Source organism: Convolutriloba macropyga, chromosome 7 (genome assembly GCF_964194025.1).
Source record: "Convolutriloba macropyga chromosome 7, txConMacr16.3, whole genome shotgun sequence".
NCBI lineage: Eukaryota > Metazoa > Xenacoelomorpha > Acoela > Convolutidae > Convolutriloba > Convolutriloba macropyga.
In genome coordinates this window covers 62651935-62674793 of record NC_134474.1, presented here as the reverse complement: position 1 = coordinate 62674793, position 22859 = coordinate 62651935, and the positions used below count along the sequence as shown (strand labels likewise).

The following is a 22859-nucleotide window of genomic DNA, read 5'->3' as shown; positions in this document are numbered from 1 at the left end:
AATAGCACGTGCGCCTGGGGGTCATAAAAAATTTATGCTCACTAAGCTGGGGGGGGGGGGGACAGAATAGATCCGATGCTTCATTTTTGTCGATTGGAGGAAAAAGTGCGAGAACAGTAGAAACGAAGTCAAATCTTTGACCAAACGCGATGTTGAACTTTGAAGCTCTATTGCTCTATCTAAATTTGCTAGAAAGCTTTAACAATTTCTTCTCTTTCTATACGTGTACTTCTCACATTCTCTCAGCTGACTTAAGAATTTATCTTTGTCAAAGTTGCGATAACAGTATTTGCTTGTCATCCGATCAGCTTTTCTGTAAAGAAGGCAACCACGTGTTATAAACGAACTTTTATCTCAAAAATCTAACTTAGAGTCAATTCTTTCAAATCATAATTCCAAATATTTCACTAGCATTCATACATATTCAATTCGTAATTTAAGTTAAAATAAAGTATTGTTAAATTCAACAACAGTAAATATGCAGATGAGGGTTTGTATTGGAGTGCTGATTGCCCTGTTTTCGGTTGCTTTTGCGGCCGAGCAGTTAATTGATGATCTGGGTATAGACTGCAACAGCCAGTTCGAGTTGGTTGCAGCTGATAAGGAAGTGTTCAATGAGTGCATCAGATCAGGTTTGCACCCCCCCCCCCCCCAAACACACACACACACACACTCACGCAGACACACACACACACACACACACACACACACACACACACACACACACACACACACACACACGCTCACTCGTGATCATTGATTGTATAACTACAGTTTGAAGTCTTAACTGTGCTCGTTTATGCAGTTAAGTCGTATATAATTTGTAACTGGGGGCGTAAAAAGTTGTGTGTGTGTGTGTATGTGTGTGTGTGTGTGTGTGTGTGGGGGGGGGGGGGCAAAACAGAATAGATCCAAACGTTCTAAAGATACAAAATTGATAATTTCCAGTAGTATTTTCAAATCTATGATTCTTGTATGACTACCAAATCACACAAGTCATATATAACCTAGAATGATTACTAAGGATCACATATGACCTAGTACGAAAGCAAAGAAATTTTTATGATGGGTGACCCGGGGTACGGTACGTTCAAGCACACGCAAGATTTTGCTCGTTCGCAAAATTTTAACGAATTTTTTGAAAATACATATCTAGCGGTTAACTATAACAACAGATTTTAATTAAGTCATTTACAATCATGTAATTGTCACACCCGGGCTTACCACCCAGAGTGTTTCAGTACTGAACCTGCGTATTTCCATATTAACTTGGAAAACCATTACTGAAACAGCTTATTTTACATAAACAAAATTTGGTCATTATGTCCAGAAAATAACTAGAACAACTATTCAGACTTTTCAATTTTACAGAAGTACAATTTTAGAACTATAATATTACAGAAGTACAAAATCAGAACTGCAATTTTACTCTGAAAAAGTCACTGATCAGTGTAGATTTTGACATGAATAGAATCTGTACAAGTATAAAGAAGTCTATATACAGTCTCTGGATTTACAATGTTTCAGTACTGTAATGCTCTGGGTGGTCGGCCCGGGCAATTATGTAGTTGGGGGACAGTCAAATAGGTCAACCCACCTGTCAAATTAATATCTCCTAATGCCGTTAGCACCATTTTCACCCTTTCCTCGTTTCTTCGTTGGTTCAAGTTTATCTGCACTGTAATTGTAGCAACAGTCGTTTAATTCTGTACAAATCCAGATTCTAATAACATGTGCAGCACTGAATCTTGATATAGCACGTTATTATATAAGTTTGCATAAGTGTGAATAAATGCTGTCATCCAAAATTTTTCGATGAACTGGTAAAAATTTAGAACACTCTGAAACACTGTATTCTGGAATGATCGACTCGACAGTAATGAAAAACGTTGTTTTAAGTGAGCAACATTCGTGTTAGAAGGTTGAGAGAACAACCCAACGAAAATTGTGCATAGGATAAGGTTGAAATAGCTTGACAAGAGGCTCTAATTGTTCCACGTATACTTGGCTAGAGAAATAGAGCCTTGACAAACAAGAAAGAGCGTGTGAACGGGTTTTCACAGATGCCAAAGGTTGAGAGCTTAAGACCAGTTGGTATGAATGGGTAGCACACTAGACTTGCAATTCCGAGATGCTGGTTCGAATCCAATACTGGTCCATTTTTACAGCAAATGCGCCTGCTTACACCCCTAACAGGTTTTGGGCAGAGACCCTAGTTTCTGAGGTCAAGCGCTAAAGAAAGACAAGATATTTAAAATCACTGAGAGATGATGCGCAATTTAAGTAGGAGTGTTAGAATATTGAGAGAGAGAGAGCAACAGCAACAAGAAATAAATTGTGCATAAGATAAACATGACTGTGTTTAAAAAAAATACTAAAAAAGCAGGCAGTGATGTATATAATTGTGACGGCAACTCGTCGATTGAAAATGAATTTTAACATAAGAGGACGGAAGAAAAAGACAAGCTTGACATTTTTTTACACGGAACTTGACTTCTTCAACGCATACTTGGCTAAAGAAATAAAACCGCAAGAAACTGGAAAGAACGTGAAAAAAGGTAATAAAAGATGCCCAAGTTCGAAAAGTTAAGACCAGTTGGCTTGCAAGTAAGAGATGCTGGTTCACTTCAAGCCAGTATTGGTTGACTTTCGTAGCATTTGTGCAGCACCTGAGCAGCACCTGCTCAGATTGTTAACATGTTATGGGCGCAGAACATAGTTTTTGAGCTTCACCGCAAAAAAAAACGAAATAGATAGAAACTGTGAAAGAGATGATGAGCACAATAGGCGGGGGTGTTAGAAGGCCAAGAGAGAACAATATAATTTCATATTGTGCACAAGATAAACGTAACATAGCTGGACAAGAAACTCTCATTGTTCAACGTTTACTTGGCTTGAGGTGAGAAACATAGAAGGTGGAAACGGTTAAAAAGAGATATCCTAATTCGAGAACATAAGACCAGTTGGTGTGAATAGATAGCACACTAGTCTTGAAAGTACGAGATACCGGTTTATATCGATTACTGGTCCATTTTCACAGCTGTTGCCTCTGCCTAGACCCTAACAGGTTATTGGCCCAGACCCCAGTTTTTGAGTTTTTGAGCCTAACTGCAAAGGAGAGACAAGATGGTTGGAAACTCTGAAAAGGATGATGCGCAATTTAAAATGTGGATTTTAACTAATCTAAATTGTGCCTAAGATGAACATGACATAGCTTGACAAGAAGCTCTATTGATTGAACGTATATGTGGCTAGAGAAAAAAAGCTTTGACAAACAAGAAAGAGCCTTTGAACGGGTTTTCGGGTTTTTACAAACGCCAAAGTTTGAGAGCTTAAGAACAGTAGCTGTAAATGGGTAGCACACTAGGCTTGCAAGCAAGAGATGCTGGTTCATGACCACAAATCCGGTACTGGTCCACTTCTAGAGTTGCTCCTGTTTAGAACCCCCTAACAACTCGTAACATAATGGTCGAATCGTGTTTATACAACTTAGGCAATTATTCACCTAACAGAATTTTATATGCAAAATTATTCCGTCGTCCACGCAAACACCAGTTTACCGAACGGTTAAAAAGAATTTTTTTCTTCTAAAATCAATACAAAGCAATAAAAATTTTTACTTTTTCAATTTTTCTAGAAAAATTAGGTAAACTTGAAGTTTTGCTCAAAAGTGAAGCAACTGTAATTATCAAAGAGACCTTGCTTCTTAGGTTGACAAAATAGGGAAATTTTGCGGCATATTTCATAAAACACACGCTGGATCTAACACGCTGGATCTAACAATTAAACTTTTTTCTCTTTTTACGATAGATCTGTAAACAAAGATAATAGGGTTCAATTTTGTATTCAAAACCAAACATCAAAACTTTTTTGTTTACGTTTAACTGGCACCATAGTATGAGGATATCACTAACTAAACAAAGTAATGAAAATTTTTAGCAAAAAATTTTCTTTTTTCTGTACTCCAGTTTGAAGCTGTAAAAAATTGAACTCAAAATTTTTAGGATGCAGAGGTCAACCTCTTACTTTAACCGCTACAAGAGCAGTGATATCATAACTTATTATTGGATCATTTTTTACATACCAGGGGAACATCATGATTGAAATTACCAAATATCTTTGGGCGATAAAAGGGTCCAGAGTACTTTTGATCTGTAAACCGTTTCTGAGATTTCGAATAAAAAATCCGATGCCTCTTTCTGTCGAATAAATAAGTGATGCTTCTTGCTGCTCTCAGCCTAACTTTTGCAATATATTTATCTAATAACGCGGAGGATGTCAGATTGTACTTGTTAAACTTGGCATATCAGCACTATGGAAAAATTGGCTGGCTATTGGTTATTGAGATACACACGCACTTTAAGACGTACAATTGTGAGGTACAGCCAATAGCTTGGTTAAGCTCAAAATATTCATCACAATGTTTTGCTTCCTCTCAATAGTTCTATGTGGTATTCCTACATTAGCTCCAACAAAACAAAAAAAGTTGTTTTGAATTCAACTGAGAGGAAATTCGTTTGTTTTGTTTAGTCTTCTACCAATAATTGGATAATGCCTAATATTTGTGTCAGCCCCTGGCGTCAAATTTGATTAACAGATCTACAAATTATAGTTCTATACATATTCCTAAATTTTCGAAACAATTAGTCACTGACTGCGTTTTCAAAAAAAAACTACTCAAAAAAGCAGGTAGTGATGTATATAGTTGTGACTGGCAACTCGTCGATTGAAAATTAACTTTAACATAACAGGACGGGAGAAAAAGACAAGCTTGACCTATTTTTATAAGGAACTTTACTTTTTCAACGCATACTTGGCTAAAGAAATAAAACCGCAAGAAACTGGAAAGAACGTGAAAAAAAGTAATAAGAGATGCCCAAGTTCGAAAGGTTAAGACCAGTTGGTGTAACTGGGGAGCACACTGGGCTTGCAAGTAAGAGATGCTGGTTCACTTCAATCCAGTATTGGTTGACTTTTGCAGCATTTGCGCCTGCTCAGACTGTTAACATGTTCTGGGCGCAGACCATAGTTTTTAAGCTTAACCGCAAAAAAACGAAGTAGATAGAAACTGAGATGATGAGAAAATTAGGCGGGAGTGTTAGAGGGTTGAGAGAGAACAATCTAATGTTATATTGTGCATAAGATAAACGTAACATAGCTGGACAAGAAGCTCTTTGGTTCAACGTAAGTTTGGCTAGAGAATTAAAGCCTTGAGAAACAATAAAGAACGTGAGAACGTTTTATATGAGATGCCCAAGTTCGAGAACTTAGTACCAGTTGGTGTATTTGGGTAGCACACTAGGCTTGCAAATAGGAGATGCTGGTTCAATTCCATGGATCCAGTACTGGTCCGTTTTCACAGTTTCGTCTGCTTAGGCCCTCTAACAATTGAGTTATATAGTAGTCGAATCGTGTTTGTAGCAACTTAGGCAAACGTTCATGTAACAGTTTTTGTATATGCAAAATTAATCCGTTGTCCACACAAACAGCAGTGTACAGAACGGTTAACAATCAAGATTCACACGCACTCTAAGACGAACGGGGGTTAGGTACTTCAGAATGCCTGAACAAGCGCAAAGAAATGTATCCCAATATTCAGCTTCCTCTCAACACTTTTATGAGGTCTTCCCACCTGAAATCCGCCATAACGAAAAGGGCGTTTTAGATTTCAACTGAGAAAAAAATCCGCATCTTTTGTTTTGTTTGCTGCCAATAATTGGATCATACTTAATGTTTTTGTCGACCCATCCATAGTGTTAACTTTAAACAACAAATCTACAGTAATTCACGTTCCTAGTTCAACAAAAAACACTTTGAAGTTTACATTAAAAATATGTGATGAATTTTTGATCCAAAAACAGTCAGTTATGTATTTAGGTGTGACGGGCAACCTGTTGACTTAAAGTGAAATTTAACATAGGAGGACGGGAAAAAAACCTGTGATGGGAAAGGTTTTTTTTCACTAAGAGCAAGAAAGTCTGATTAATTTTCCCGTCGAAAACAAACGGTTATCTTGAAATATTTTATATGACCACTTGCTTCAACCTCCCGGAGTTTGTTATCCAAGAATGGCCAGCAATGAAACATTATATTTGAATTGTTTTCCAGCACTTAGCTGTACTGTATCCAGCGCAAAAAAAAACAATTTCCGCTTGGCAACAGTATGCATAAACCAAAAATTTCTGCACAGCCTGGATTATACACAGATTTCTAACTGCGAAGAATCATGTAGTTACTCTCTTGTTATTATGAATTATGAAAAATAATAAAGCCGATTTTTGGAGCATTGATTATATCTATGACTTCGTACCCGATAAATTTTTCTGAATTGTTCTTTCAATTTAACGCTAGATTAACAAAGAACCCCACATTTTTATTTTACAGTTAGTAAAATAATTGTGACTCAAATTTAGAAAATTTATTGTTTTATTATGAATCTAGATCGTTTTCCTAAAGTCCCTTCTGTTCGTTACATAATAAGCAGTGAAACGAATTTATAAATGAAAATGAAGACTAACAAGAATGTGAGCTGAATGAGAAGTTATGCCGCTTTTGTGTCTCACCTAATAGAAGATAAAGAAAGACTCTCTGACATAATTCCTCTCCCTGCCTCCTTTGTATTTCATTTTTCGGCATCAACAACTACAGCACACCAAAATTGCCCCATACACCTCCTCCACTTTCTATTGCACCTGTGTACCTCGAAGCTTCAAAAATCATCGATTTCAGAATACACACGAACTGAGAACCTAAACAATGTTTACAGCAAATTATAGGGCAAAAATCAATTCCCTGTACATCCGTGTTTTCCACTTGTGCAGACATTATTTTTTCAAAATTTATCTCAAATACAAAATTAAAAACCCGCCAACTCAATTCAGACCTTGATTGCTTCATAACCGCCCGGGATGACCACCATAAATGTTTCTTGGAAACCATAAGTAAGACATGTATGGTTGTATGGCTTCTTTGATACCATACATAAGACCATACAAAAACTTAAAGGTGATCTCAAATGACGTCTTTTGGACCACGTAGTACAACAAATGTATCGTAGTTGCCATTGGCCTTCAACAAAAAAATTTTTTTTCTATGGTGTCTTGGATACCATATCCAAGACCATAGACTTTTATGGCCCTTAAAACTTTTCGAAGAGTCTGACAGTCGCATTGTTTGACTAGTAGTTGGGGGCAAAGATGTTTAACCAGTCATTTAGTGGGTTGGTGTTGGTGTTTTATTCCGTGCGAGGGGGCACGTTAAACTACCAACCAGCTCAGAATAGTCCCAATGATTACAAATAGTTCAATTGAAATCCTGTCGTGATTTTTTTGATACTCCCCATTACCCTTCAACTTATTTGTTTTATAACGTCTGCCAATTACCATAAACATAACATTACAAAAAGTTCTCGGAAAAATTTATTCAAGGAAATTGTAGAGAATTAGTGTTATATTGAAAAAATCAACTTGAAACTAATAAATTTATTAGCTAAATTGAAATTTTTAAGAGTTTGATTGCTCAATTATTAAACTAATTTTTTCTTTGTTTCGAATATTTCATGTATTTTATGAGGTTTGTGACCAAAGTTAAATCTTAATTTTTTTTAAATGCGATTAAATCTGACATAGTTTACAGTTAACAATCACATCCATTCCCATATCTTGTTCTGTGTGAATAATTTGCTTTTAAATTAGGATCAACATTTAATTTTACAAATCATGTTTCTCGTGGTTTGAGCGTAGAGGTTTGCAGCGAAATTTTAAAAAAGTAGGTTTATCTAAGTGGTAATTCGCTCTCCTTGTTTTGGTATGCGTATGAGTCAATGGCGCAATTATTAATCTGGCTTTGCGGACAAAATTTCGCTGACTACGCATGCTTCAACCAGAAAACTCAATTGTTGATCGTGCTTCACAGAGAAAGGTCCGGTTATTACGGTAACACAGAAATTTGATTCGGTTTCGTAAATTTTACAGCTGTTAAAAGGTGAACAATAGGTATGAGTTGTCTAAACGCTTCTCCGATTCTATTTTTTGAGTCAATTTTTTCCTGAAAAATTGCCACTAGAACAGTTGAAATTCAGTTGTCATGGATAAACTCCAGAGAACAGTTTTTGGCATGAATTTCAAACATGACCGTATTGAGACCCTAATTGACGTCTTTGATAACTGTGAACATCTAACCAAAAATAGGGCTAATGGTCGCTACGGTCAGACTTGATTGACCTTCTCGTTAATCGCAACTAAGAAACCATTGTTACGACGCCAAAGTCAATCAATCATAAATGTCATATGACATGAAAGGTCTTTCAATCATAATGATCATCTAAATTATGTATGATACGAGAGAATTCAATAAAAATTTTGAGCGCTGAAATGGCTAGAATTTCCTATATCACCAACCACCCTCTAAAAACGCTCATTTTTATAAATTTTTCATTGATTTCTATATGATGATTTCCTATTAAAAATGCTCGTATATACAAATAAACAATGCATGTTCAATGCGTGTGACATGATCCTCGTTTGATTACTAGCATAAACGAAACAGATTTTGTTGTTCTTAATATTTTTATAATAATTCTTCTGAGGTCCAGATCTGAAATCATTCTCTTGTCGCGTGGTTCAAAGTTGTCGAATCTAAAGCTGTGCATTAAACAGGTGAGTGGCGTGAGCCTCTGCTGTTGGGTCAAACTTATGACGTCACAGAAGAGGATTGTGATTGGTGTGTGAGTGTGATTCCCAACGTACGCAGATATTTAGAAGAAGATGAGGAAGAGGTGAGAGAATGGACTGTTTGTTAGATTGATGAGTCGAAAGGAGTTATTTTTGAGAAACCTTTCAACATTAACTTTTATTCTCGACTGTGATCAAAGTAAAAACATTAAAAGTTCTCAAATGATATAAGCAGACGAAGAACAAGCTTGTGCTCATTGTTTGCTTATAAGCTTTGCTCACAAGCTTAATTTTGAAAATGTATACGAATTTTTTGTTCTGAATCAGACACAAACTCAGAACTTTTCTTCTAATATAGTGACTGATTCAGGCTGACTTTTTTCTTTGCAACATACAAACAAAAAAATCAGAGCCTGACGGTCTATAGATCAGAGAAAAAATTCTGAATTTGTGCCTGATTCAGAAAAAAAATTAATCGGACTCTGCTTCAGAATCTAGACGACACATCTGTTTACGTTTCTGAGTTTTCAATGCAAAAAGTGAACTGAATCAGGATCTAAATCATTACGTGTGGTCAATTATTCTTTTTTAGTTTTCAATGTTTTGCTTACGTTTAGAGTGTTTTGGTCATTTCTCGTTTGCTTTTGGTTAATATTGTTTTATAATATATGGTTCAAAAATCTTCACTTAATCCAATTCAATGAAAAAAGTATTTGACGAACCCAACAAGTATTTGGAAGAGCCAGTCATATCAGGTTCCGCCTGCTAATTGATAAAAATTTTTATCAATCTGATGATTTCTTGGACTAGTTTGTGTGGGCTTGTTCTATCGGTTTTCTTTGGACTATTTTACCACAAGATTTTTTTTCAGGGACTAATTTTTGTTTTGGACGAGTTTTATTCGGACACGGATCTGTCTAGTAAAAATAAGCGTAACGACAACAGAACGTGAGCAAAATTTTGGTATATTTACCTTTTAAATTTTTCAAATGAACCATGGAAATCACATTATTTTAATAACCATCTGTGAATTCTTGAAAAAAAATGAATTCTAGAAATAACGCCTGAAATTTTTTGGCCACAGTATCTAAGTTGTACAAGACGTCTGGAAAGATCTTATGACTACACTTTAAATAAATTGAAAAGAGGAGAAAAGTTATTTAAAAGAGTATAGATTTAAGCTCATGTGTTATGCACTAAAAATATTGTTTCTTATCGATTCCCGAAGGTCTGAAAATGTTATTTGCTTATAAACAGTAATCGTGGCAGCGAAACAGCAAAAAATATGATATAAGTAACACTTTAAACGGTTCAAAAATTTCGAAATGATTCCATTAAATCAAACAATGCGAATTTTTTTTGCAAATTTTAAAATTACTTATTTCAGTGTTCAAATTTTGAATAAATATAGCTTGTTCAGAGTTATACCATTCATGAGCAAAACCCTTTCAAAGATGCGCATATGAGTTTATGAGACCGAAATTGGACCAAAGTCTTCTTGAGATCAAACTCGCTGACGACTACGAGACCATTTTGGACAAATAGTTCCCTCGAAAAATTAAATGTTATGGATATCACCAAATTAAAACATCAGCATAGATATTTTTATTATCTCAGGATTCTAATTTCAGAGTCTAGACTGACACATCTGTGTACGTCCTTGAGTTTTCAATGCAAAAGTGAACTGAACCAGTATCTAAATCATTACGTGTGGTCAATTATTCTGATTTAGTTTTCAATGTTTTGTTTAAGTTTTGGAGTGTTTGGTGAATTCTGGGTTTGGTTTTTATAAATTTTTCAGAGAATCATTTTGAGAATCAACTTGTGATATAAAATTAAGAGTTTAGTAAAAAAAGTAAGCAAAACAAACTGACAACTTTAGAAACTTTGCTTCTTTACATAGAATTCTTTGCTTTTAGGTACTGATCGGAGAATTATCCTGAAAACTGGTTGTCGCACAGCATTATAAATAGTGGTTGTAGTAATCTCACACTTCTTTTTATAAAGTTATCTATTGTCACGATAACAGAAACATCACGAACTGCGGACCTCTTTTAACCCTACTTTTGCAGAAAACTAATACAATAACTGAAGAGTTTTATTGTTTCGACCCACTTTAGTGGAGGAGCAACTATATACTGAAACGGGTTTTTTGCTCAATAGATTTTGGCCAATCGATATATTCATTGTAGAAGGCTGTGGGTGGTATCATTAGTAGGCCCGTCTATTGTAGAATAGCTAATAAATTTTTCTAATTGCGTTTTTTTTCCTGGTTTAAAGTTTTCTGAACATTTGACTGGTCACATTTTCCGTATTTTTTAAGCAGTTTTTTGCCAATTTGCCGAAAAATGTTAAATTTTGTAGCAAAATGTTACATTTTGCTGGTTTTAATTATAAATACAAAAGATTGTGGTTAAACTGTGTGATCCGATCTTTGGCTAAAACTGTTGCTGAATTTTTCAAAATTGAGCCTTCTTTCATCAAAAATGGAACGAGATCAGGTTTTTCGTCAATTTTGTTTAAATTTACCAAACAAACACATCTAAATATCGCAGGCAATTTTATTTAACTCCAAAGAAAGCAAAAATTCATCGTGCATTTTTTGAGAAAGCTCTTGAATGAGAGTTTTGCTGGTTTTCTGCTCATTTAACGCAACAATTATGCAAAAAGCATCATTTATTTTTGATATCTTGACTTTCTTAAGTCAAGTTACTCAAATCCACAAAATTTGAAGCAATTGAGTTTTCCTCATGAAAGAACGGTAATAACAAGGCAAGTTTTAGTGTAATCGGTATTTTTTGTTAGCCCCAAAAAATTCGGATTGTAATTGGCCGATGTTTTTTTTTATAATTTTATTTCTGATTTTTTTACATTAATTAGAGAAAAAAAACAACTCAAATCGAAATGAAATATTGACAAGTCCGTTCGGTTCTATTAGGAGTTAATAGAGAATTTATCTTGTTTTTGAACTAAAAGCTTATGGTCAGTTTCAGTTTTTAAAATATTTATTTTGAAAATAGACATTGGATTATGGAGCGTTGTAACTTTTTTCTCTTTATTTGGCCAAATTGTAGCTTAAAAACAACAAAAACAGGTTGAATCGTCTCAATGATTGATTCACATTCAAGGTTCTTTGCGGCTTTACGTTTAAAATTTGGTTTTTCTGCTTTGATACTACAAGTTTTAACTACAACTTTTTTGATTTTTTTAGACAAAATTCCGTTCTTGAAAGAACCTTTTTGTTTTGCTTGGGTTAATGACAAGTCATGTGTCACATTTGAGGCAATATTGAATACATCCGTTTTTTAGAGAATAGATTTAGCCGCTTCGACAACGTTTTATACCAGCATTAGATGGATTTTTTGTCTATGTTTGCCGTTCTTTTTTGGTCGTAAGATAAATTCTGGATAATTACAGATCCTAGTGGTTTTCAACTGTTGAACAAATGAATTTTTTACTGATCTTAATTGATAGCCTAAGTGTTTCATATTTAGAAATCAAATGCTTTAAAGAAACATTTAGACGTGTTTGTATTATTTGCATTTTTCTGTACTTTTTTGTCTACCTGCTACCTGTTCCCTTTAATCACAGGCCGCCCTTCAAATTATTTTTGTACACGAAAAAATACAATTGAACAAATGGGAAACTTTTAATGCCTTATTTATTGCTCTTACAGCATGATACCAGTTTTTTTTGCAAAAGATTAATATCATTTTTGATTTTCGTCCCAATTTGTAATTCTTTTTTGTAGTTGTATGATTTTTCCGGGATAAATGCAACTCCTATCGTCTGTCAATGGATGTATGAAGGACAATATTTAAAGATTTTAGTTGGTAGTTTAAGTTTTTCGTGAAATTATATGTATTGTTGTCTGAGCAACAACGATATTCTGAGCAATGGCAGATCTCAATGGCTTCCAATGAAAGAAGGAAGCAATTGAAAAGTTGAAGTTGACAGCTAATGTTTCTTGTATATATCTTTCTTTAATAATTGTTATCTACTCTCAATTTTCAGAGCTCACCTTTCTCATTTTTTGTGTTCAAAGAACATGCATTTTTTGTATCTGTGTTTTTGAAAAATAGATTTCTTTGTTTTAGTGGCTTCAAAACCGTTTTCCTATAAAATTTAGATTTTAGAAATTTTTTGATTTTCGTGTGAATATATTGCCTGTTTGTGTGTGGATATATCGCCGTACAGGAAACCGCATTTTTTGTACCTTAGTTTTTTGAAAAATAGATTCTTGTGTATTAGTTGCTTCAAAACCGTTTTCTTGCAAAATTTACATTTTAGAATTTTTTTGATTTTCGTGTGAATATATCGCCCTTTTTTTGCAAAATATACATTTTAGAGATTTTTTTTTAATTTCGTGTGAATATATCGCCTGTTTTTATTGACAAACAACATATTTTGGATAATGACAGGTCTTAACGTCTTCATTTTGAAGAATGATTAAGCATAAACGTATCTAAAATTTCAACTGATTTCTAATGGTTGTCGTTATTTGAAATCGTTTGTTTTCAAAAAAAAAACGTATAGCTTTTAACTTTGCCAATTTTGATCAAATTTGTCTACATGTTACTGAGTGGTCCCATTAAGGACTTGTCCCATGTTCTTTCTTGTGAAGTGCAAACTAATTTGTCTAGATTAGGCTGTATTTGAAAAAAATAGACAGGAGTTTGGGATAGAAATATTTGTTGTTGCTATTTTGTTCGCCTTGTCTTGTTTCGAAGTGTCAATAGTGGCAGGTTTTATCACTCCACTTATGTGGAGTTATTTATCTTTTTAGGTGGTTTGAGTTGGAAGTAAATTTTTGTTCATAGACCAATTATTTTTGATCAGTATGTGAGGTTTTTCAAATTATTTCTATATCTTCATGATTTGGTTGATAAATCAGCCACAACTGCGGATAAGCGGGTTCCGAACCTTATGAACAAACTTTATAGTTTACAAAAGTAAAATCAGACGAACACAAAATTGGCTCAGTCAAAACATTTTTAACGCATCGAGCATCATTTTCATTAACTTTTTTTTAGTAAACGGTACGGCAAATGAAGCTGTTTGTGAAATTTCACCTTAAATTTCCCACAATTGTTCAAATTCTTTCGGTGGATTTTTTTGCACACATTTTTCTTGAGCTTTGAGTTTTTTTCTGAAATTTCATCAAATTTTTTGTCAAATTTAAATCAGAAACAGTAATGGAGAAACAGTACTTGATTAAATATACTAGAAAAGTAGCACAAAAGAATATGCGATTTGAAGAAACACAATAAATCAAATTTAATTGATCAATAATGGTTTGAGAAATGATATTGATAAAAATGTGCAAATTTTTACTGATGTTCTGATACTGAAAATCAAAAAAAGCGCGATTTGAAAGATTTGGAACGCTATTCAGAAAATATAGAAGCGTAAATGGCTCAAAATATATATATCAAATCAACATCGACAAAAAGCCACTAAACACCATGTATAAGTGCCTTGCTCTGCATTTTTTAACGGCTTTTAAACATGGTTTTATGAGAAAACGTCTGACAGCTGTCGCGTCTGAACCTGGGTCTAGGGGTTGAGGATCGCAAGCGCATTGAATAGAACTATGGATCATGTGAGGTGCGTAGTTTGGCGGACTAATTGTCCATTAACATTGCATCCGTTTCTCATCTTCCCTTCTTTTCACCCTTATGTGTGCACCTGTCACTATCTATTATCTATCTATATCTATATATTAAGGGATATTCGAATACCTATATAATCATATTTCAACTCCTAGTCTTCACAAAAATTAAGGCCTCCTAAACATACAAAATAGCAATTTGCATGCATACTGAAAAAGGTCGATGACCGAAAACTTGTAATTGCCAATATAGTCACTGATCGAAGAGCTGCCATTGCCAAAAAGTTAATGAACCAAAAACTACCTATGTCATAAAAGTCAATAGCTGAGTAGCCGCGAATGCAAAAAAGGTCCTAAACTGAAAAGCGGCCCTTGACAGAAAAACTGCTTGTGCTAAATGGGTCAACAACCGGAAGAGTCAGTAACTGAAAAAGTGCTAATAACAAATGAGTCCATCACCGAAAAGTTTTTTACACGAAAATAGTTCTGAAGTGACATGCTCTAATTCATCACATATATTGACAAATTAAAGATTCTCTAAGTAAAGGTCCTTTACCGGAATGAAATCGAAGATTGAAAGTTGTTCATATTAAACGCATATTCTTTCTCTTTTAGAAAAACTTTTCGAGCCGTTTTACAACTCAGGACATTGAATAAAAAATAACAGTTTGAGTTACACTCTGTATATATTTCAACGTCGACAGAACCACTGAAAAACATGTATAAACGCCTATCTTGACATGTTTTAGCGTCCCTTGAACATGGTTTTCTGTGAAAGCGACTGACAGCAGTCGGGTTTGAACCTGCGTCTGGGAATTGAGGAGCGGAAACGCAATGAGTTGATCCAAGGAACAGGCGAGGCGCAGAGATTTTTTGAGCAATTGAAGAACGCCACAACAGGCTCAACGTTTTTTTTAACGTTGAGCCTGTTGTGGCGTTCTTCAATTGCCTTTTTTGCACTTTTCCGCGCTACATGTCCTTGTCACTATTTTCTTTTTTTTTCAAAATGCTATCGAAGAAAGTTGGAGGCAATATTTAGTGACGTGATCATGAATTTAACAAGCCGCAGCTTTACGTGCACAATTTTTGCTAGACTATTTCTGCTCTTTTGTTTTCAACATTCTTTCGGTCTTATAGCTGCTGTTTTAGGGTTTTTTGTAACTAAATATATGAGAAAATGCACTTCTTACGAACCTTTTGAGCAAATGTTTTTGGTCGATTTGTTCTTGGTGGATCAGAATGTTTTTTTTTTCGATTTCATTTCTCGAGTTGTTTGTGCTTGACTACATGATTTTTGCGTTGAGAACTTAAATCTGTTGTGCGAAAAAGTGATTGTAAGTGAGAAGTTTGCAAAGGCGTTTTAGCTTAGTTGTTAATGTGCAGAAGTGCCGTTCGGGACTTCGACGGCTCGAAACCCTTGCGAACGCTTTTTTGTACCCATAATAATATATCTTAACTAAACCCCTCTGAATTCGTTTACCCCGCCTGAGGTTTGAGAGCAATTCAACAGAAGTTAATCTGCTAGTAGATTTTTAAGCTCAGAAGTGTTTTTTTGACAACGCTGAATTGCTCACTTATTTTTCTTGCACGCCTGAACAAAAACGTTTTAGCTCAAAAACAGTGTGGAACTGAAGAGTTAATATTACTAGAAGCCAGCAAAAATAGCTAGAACGTTAAAAAAAACTTAAAAATCGAACAGACTTGCAATTAAAATAAGATCAATAAAATCTTCGTCGATCTTCAAACAACCTTCAAAACAGCATTGTTTACTCTCCCCAAAATATTTTGGGGATCAAATGAGAAGATCAGGATCAAGGCCTTGAACCAAAATTTGAATAGTTTTTGTCTTTTTTGTGTCGTCGGATCGCCTAAACTAGTGTCATAATGTTATTGGATATATAAAGCATACGAGTTTGTTCAACAGTTGAGACGAAGGGGGATGGAAGGGACTGCAGAAGAGGTGAGAGATCAATTCCTGTCTGAAGTGTGTGCTTCAATCTACACATTGGAGAAGAGAGAAAACTGCCGACAGCTCACCAACACTTATTACAAGGAGGTACATTATTATACAATTATGATATTATGCAATTAATAATTATATCACTAATAGTATACAATAGTGATCACCGAATTGGCCATCAGAGGATTGAGCCAACAACCCATTGTTAGGAATTTAAGCCGACGGCCCAATCGCGCATCAATTGTAATGACTAGACACCCTAGTGATATTTTGATATTTTGACCAATCCCATTGTCAACCAATCAGAGTTAAGGGTTGGGGTAATTTTCTCGTAATTTTTCCTTGCTGGTTTAACCCCCTGTCGGCCAATATTCCTGGCACCATTTACAATAATTCACACCTAAAATTAAGGTAAATTTATTATAGCTCAAATAGCAGTTAATTAAGTAAACTCAAGTTCTAGCAAAAATTAGTTAATTTTTTCCTCGATTATGAGTGAAAACATGCAAAAACATTTGTTAAAAACTGAAAATTAAAAAATGAGTAAGAACAGAAGGAGGTTTCAGAATCTAAGGACATGTTATTGAATCAATACAATCACATCACTGAGGTCTGTCAAGTCAAGAATGGGCTTTAAAGGCGACTAGTCAAGAAATGATTTGAGTTTAAGGATAATTAGTACCAATCTGTCAAGTATCATTAGACATGTCAAGTATCATTAGACCCAGAGTTTAAAGACACACAGAATACCCAAAATAATTTCAAAAAATTGTTCCTCAAAACGCATTTAAAATGGGGGGTATATTTCCGTAGGCGTTTATTTGATAGGGGGTTTATTACCTATATAAAATTAAGTGGTGGTTTTCTCAATGTGGGTTTGTTTCATAGACCCAAATTTACCACAGCAAAATTACCACTTCATTCAGTGATTTGAGTTTAAGGATAATTAGTGACAATCTATCAAGTATCACTAGACAACCAGAGTTTAAAGACAACCAAAATACCCAAAGTAATTCCGATAATTTGTTCTTCAAAACGCAATTGCTAAATGCAAACAAAAATTTAATGGCGTCATTTTCATAGCGTTTTGTTAGTTTTTTTAAACAACTTAGAATATTCAAAAGAGATTTGTGCATTGAGTTGGTTACTAAATGGAGCATTTTTCGCAAAAAAGTATTTTGATCTTCGCCTTATCGATGCAAAGAACTGATGCACTCTGGAAAAACATCCAACCTATCTGTAATTGTGACCTATAATAATTAACTTTAACCCAACGCTCCAAACAATCGCCTACAAACATTTTTGTTTCGACCCAATTTAGTGGGGGAGGAACTATATATCGAAAGGGTTTTCCTAGCGCTATTTTCAATATACACATTTCACACCTAAAATTAAGGTTAATTTCCCCGGTTTCGGAAAAAACCGCGAGAAAAACACTTCATTTTAGGTAGGAACTAAACCAACACGAAAAATATTCCCAGCGCAAATGAACCCCTCTTGACTATTAGAGAGCTGCGCATTTAGCGCGTTTGGCCAGCTGCCCAAGCGACTTAATATTAAACTACTAAAACCAAACAACTTATCAAAACTTTAATATTAAACAAAAACCGTGGGGTTTTCTCAATGGGGGTTTGTTTCATAGACCCAAATTTACCACAGCTAAATTACCAGTTCATTAAGTAAACACAAGTTAATGGTGATGTTCAAGGAAAATAATTATTTCCTTTTTCTTTAATTATGAGTTAAAACCTGTAAAAATTAATTGTTAAAAATTACAAATTGTGTAAAAATCAACAAATAATACTAGAAAAAAGTGCTCTCAGGATCCAAGGATAAGCTATTAAATAAAAAAGGCATCACTAAGATCGGTCGATTCATCAATAGGCTTTAAAAAGACTAGTGCATGGAGGTAACCGATAGTTGCGGATAATTAGTTGTTTCTATTAGGAAAGCTTTAAAATACCAATGTCAACTGTATAAAATCCTCAAAAAATGACATCAACAATCCGATTTTTATACAATTACTTTGTCATCAAACACCTCCACGAGCATGAATATATTTTATCTCATCAATTGTATCGCTAATTTGAATTCTAGGGCATTTTCCCAGATTTCCTCATTTTATTTGTTTGGAATTGATTAGCACACAAATAAATTGGGGCGTAAAGGTTGTTTTCTCAAAACCAACACGATGCTGCCAAAAAATATCGGTCTTCACACGAAAAATTTTCCATCAAAACTCTTAATACCAATAATGCTGTTAAATATGTTTTCCAATACTCTACCCCAGACATTTTCTTCGGAAATGAGATGATGCTGCAATTACAATTCGAAAAGAAACGCGGATGAGCAAATTTATCAAAAAGTAACGGCAGAAATAGTTAAACGTCGCGAAGAGTTCAAAATAAATTAAAAAACTTGCAGGGTGCTAATACATTTTTTGTGGATCAGATTAATTAAAGGAAATCGAACCATGAAGTGTTCTAATAAACTTTGATTTATAAATTTATTGCATGCAACATGTTGTAAGCTTATTTTGCATGTTTTAGATTTTTAAAAACTCGAATAAAAAACTTTATAATAATCAGTTTATTTCATCGGACACCCGTTTGGTTCGCTTCAGGTGATTTCAATGGTGGCGAGTGGAGTACCAGATGGGAAGATCTGTTCACTCATTGGCATATGCTCAGTCACAAGGGATGTCTGTTATACCAGTCCAGAGGTTAGCTTCAAAACTATATTTCACTCGGGGTTCAAGCCGTTGTATTCGAGAGCGATGAGAGTTGAGTTTTCGGAAAATAAAAGTACGATTAAAATTTCGAAAATGAAAGTTCGATTTCACTTCTCGAGTGACTTTATCACACTTGACTTTCAAATTTTTTTGAGTGATTTCAATTGCGCGCGTTCAGAAATTAAGTCTGTTGCTAAAACAAAAACCAGTATATTTAGGTTGTCTGTGCTGACATGGAGACGGCCGCCAGGTGCAACAAAGTGGACCTGTGCACCAAGTATGTCTGGTCACGAAGCGACCCCTGGTCTCAAATCGTAAGAGCAGTCCAGGACAGTTCAGAATGCTCAGAGTGCCAGATGGTGGCTCAGAAGGTGAAGGATTTCTGCTCTGACTCTGACAAAAGAACAGAGGCCATCAACTATGCTGAGAACCTGTGCGAGAGATTCTTCACAGAAGACGAGTGCGACGAGTATGTAGGAGAGACACTCGGGGTAAGTTGCAGTGTATCTGGGCTAATTGATCGATCAGTGTTACGTTACAAATTTTTCTCTTTTTCAATAGCTCTTATAAACGTGTCAATTATACAAAAATTAACGAAAATCACACTTTTAAACGATAACATATGAAGCTTTAGCCTTACCAATTGCGCATTAACAAGACAAATTGGAAACTAACTTTTATCTATAAGATGGCTGCTGACAAAAACATAATCTCTGAATCGTTTCTTGAGCAATTAGCAAGAAAATTAGGGAAATTTTAGGATAAATGAAGTTTTCGTCAATGCTGTTAAATGAAGTTTTCGTCAAAATCGTTTACAAAATCAATCTTAACAATGGATCTTATAAAAAACAATAAAAAGATATAATCTTAGATCTTAAATTTAGCCAGACAGAAGTCATCTGGGTCCTGCGTTCCAGCACTTTGCATAATAAGATTCTTGAATTTATTAGAGTCGAGATGCAGCCGAGGACGATTTGTTAATTAATTATGGAGTCAAGAAAATAAATCCCTTAGATTCGAATTTAGCTTGCCCTGGAATGCTATCCCGTTTAAATACAAATAATAAGTCAAGGACCTAGAAGTTTTCGAACCAAAATTGTCAACCCTAGCCAAGACCGGATGGTCAACTTGGAAGATCTTACGAGAAAAATGGTTCGTTATCCAGCAAGATCAGCAAAAAAATAAAACTGACTGGGGAAGGTAGACTTTGAACCGATTACTAGTTTTTTTATCTTATAGTTTTCTCATTTTTTTCTTCAATTTTTGCGAATTTCTGTTTCACCGATGAATAACAAAAATGGGCTATATGTTGCATCTGTGTTTGAGACTTTGATGGAGATGATTGCGACTGAATTGACACCAGAAGAGATGTGCTCAATGGCTGGTCTTTGCAGCTCCGGAACAGTGGCTGGAGTGAGCACTTCAGTCTTGGATCAGATGAGGAACAGAATACAGTCTGTGTCAGTAGCCACTTCAGCTCCAGCCAGAGGACTTCTGGGCGCTGATGAGTGTGTACACAGTTTGGAAGTGATCTGTGCCAGTCCCACACTTGTTGTAGTGAGTCCATTGGAAATTTATTTTTTTTAAAATAAGAAAATTGATTTTTAATTGAACCATAATCATTCAATTCTATTATCGGTGACAGTTTTCACACATAGAGCGGGTGCATTTAGCCACTGTTAAATATCGTAAAAGTAATGTAATTTCAGTCGAGATAAAGACGTTGCAAAAAAAGAAAATATGAAACGCAGAATGAGTTTTGTGCTTTTTTGGATATTTGCTAATTTTTTTTGTATAATTATAGTGCGCGTGTAACGAATTGATTCACAGAACAAGCACGATGACAAAACCTTTCTAGTGAAACGAAATTTGAAACATCGTAAAAAAAGTCTTCACAAAAAGCCTTAGCAGGAAACCGTCAAGATGTGTATAAAATTGCAGGATATTTGCATCTCATGTGAAGATATATCAGTTTCACTGGGATTCAATCGGTGGATCATATACAAAGTAATTGTTTCAGAAATGCGACAAAGCCATCGTGTGCTCCGACATGTTCAAATACGGCTACACTTACGGGTCAGCAAAATTCGGAGCCATGCCCTCGGCAGCTGAAACAAGCCAAGATAGCGAGGAGTGTGAAATGTGTGAAGAAATGGTGAACACAGTCAAGGAATACATAAAAGATGCAGAGGTCCAAAAGGAGATCGAGAATGAGTTGATGACGATGTGTTCTTACTTCCCAAACAATGCCGAATGCGCCCAGATGATCAAGGAATACACTCCGGTAGGTTAATGTGCCGAGGTTCCAGCGCCCGGGTCAACGCTGCTGACCATTTCATACTCAAAAACGGTCATAATTAAGCTACATTGCATTTCAATGGCCACAAGGTATCTTGCCAAGTCATAGTTAATCTTTCTTGGTTATCTTGCCAAGATCTTAGAGCCATGCAAAGATCTTGCAAGTGCGTACAAATCTTGATATTTACATGGCAAATACCATGTCTAGATCTCGGCAAGATCTATCAAGATTTAGTATGTTTCTTATCAAGATGTACCAAGTTTCAGTTCACTGGATCCGTCAGTCTGTTCAATAGTACCCTTCTTAAACCCTATTTTTCCATATACTTCAAAATAGGCGGACCAAAGCATTGACGTCAGTCATATACTTGTTTTTTTTTCTGTTTATGGTACCAAATGCTTTCAAGTGGATGCCATGTGTTCGAAGTGGAAGATGTCTTACGAAATAAGCGTGTAGATGCAAGATCTTACAAGATAAGCGTGTGGTTGCAAGATCTTACAGGATAAGCACTTTTTGCAAGATTCTTACAAGATCTTACAAGATAGCCGCGTAAGCTCAACTAGGGTTCCGCAATCTTTTCCAAGAGCTTCAATCGAATGGATCTCGAGCTGAGCTTATTTTGTTTTTTGTTGTACATAATCAGTCATTCCTTAGTATTACTCTTTAATAATGAGGCTGTTAATAAATTTGTTCAGACTGTGATTGCTCTCATCGAGGAATACTTGGATGCCGAGACCCTCTGCCAAGCTATGGAAATGTGTTCATCTGATGAGGAAGTAACCCAGGTTGCAGGTGAATGCCCATCGATGTAAGTAGACAGTTTTTTTAACAAGCAAATTTAATTTAGATACCTTGGGTGAAGTTTTACCCTGTAAATCAGATATGAATTTGCAATTTTTCTCCCATTGAGTGGTTGAGTGGTAGAATATGTTTCCTCTAGAGATCAAATTGGAATAGCTTTTTATAAGAAAACGAAAGTAGCCCTTAGTAAAGGGCTACAAAATGATGTTGCTCGTTTTTCTGTACAACGCGTACACAAAAGTGAAAAATTGACTAAAGCCGGCCTAGCATATATAGTCCCCCTTTTGAAAAAAAATGTTGGAATAATTATATCCTATTTCCTGTTCAGCATTATCTACATAGTTCTGTTTCTCTACATTTAGAGATACTCAGTGTGCAGAGAACGCCTGCTGTCCTCTTCCGAAGGCCGTGTGCTGTTCAGACTTACTGCATTGCTGTCCAGAGGGATACACTTGTGCTGGAAAGATCTGCGAAGAGGCAAATCCCACAAACTCATCCAAGGTCAAACGGACATTCAGAGTCTGTTAGTATCACCAAAAAGTGATATTTTTTAACATAAGAATGTTATCGATATGTGCATCGCGGTAATTTTTTTAGTTGATGATTTCTATTAGACTCTACATAATCACACTAAAATCTAAAACTACAAATTGTAACCGTATAATTGTAGATAAAAAGCTTACCATAAAAGTGCGTGCAGATACTACTTTTTCTGAAAATTAGAAAACAAACATATTTTTAATAGAAGTAATTATTTTTTCTTTAAAAAACAATTTGTTCAAGCT

At 35.1% G+C, this 22859-nt stretch overlaps 1 protein-coding gene across 1 annotated transcript; it reads left to right on the top strand.

The window, feature by feature from the left end:
- The first annotated feature begins 318 nt into the window (after positions 1–318).
- Positions 319–22617, top strand: LOC142343230 (prosaposin-like). The gene is made up of 9 exons (XM_075395003.1): positions 319–632; positions 8658–8776; positions 16208–16339; positions 18867–18965; positions 19193–19465; positions 20301–20531; positions 20995–21258; positions 21969–22081; positions 22437–22617. The coding sequence occupies exons 1-9, from the start codon at positions 479–481 to the stop codon at positions 22600–22602; spliced, it is 1551 nt and encodes a 516-aa protein (XP_075251118.1). The 5' UTR covers positions 319–478; the 3' UTR covers positions 22603–22617.
- The last annotated feature ends 242 nt before the right edge of the window (positions 22618–22859 follow it).

What these genes read in the sequence shown, in the direction of transcription:
- LOC142343230 (XM_075395003.1), top strand. Translation starts at nt 479, where the DNA reads ATGCAGATGAGGGTTTGTATTGGAGTGCTGATTGCCCTGTTTTCGGTT. An exon ending in CAATGAGTGCATCAGATCAG is followed by an intron (nt 633 to 8,657) that starts GTTTGCACCCCC and finishes TGCATTAAACAG; the next exon opens with GTGAGTGGCGTGAGCCTCTG. An exon ending in GCAGGTGAATGCCCATCGAT is followed by an intron (nt 22,082 to 22,436) that starts GTAAGTAGACAG and finishes CTCTACATTTAG; the next exon opens with AGATACTCAGTGTGCAGAGA.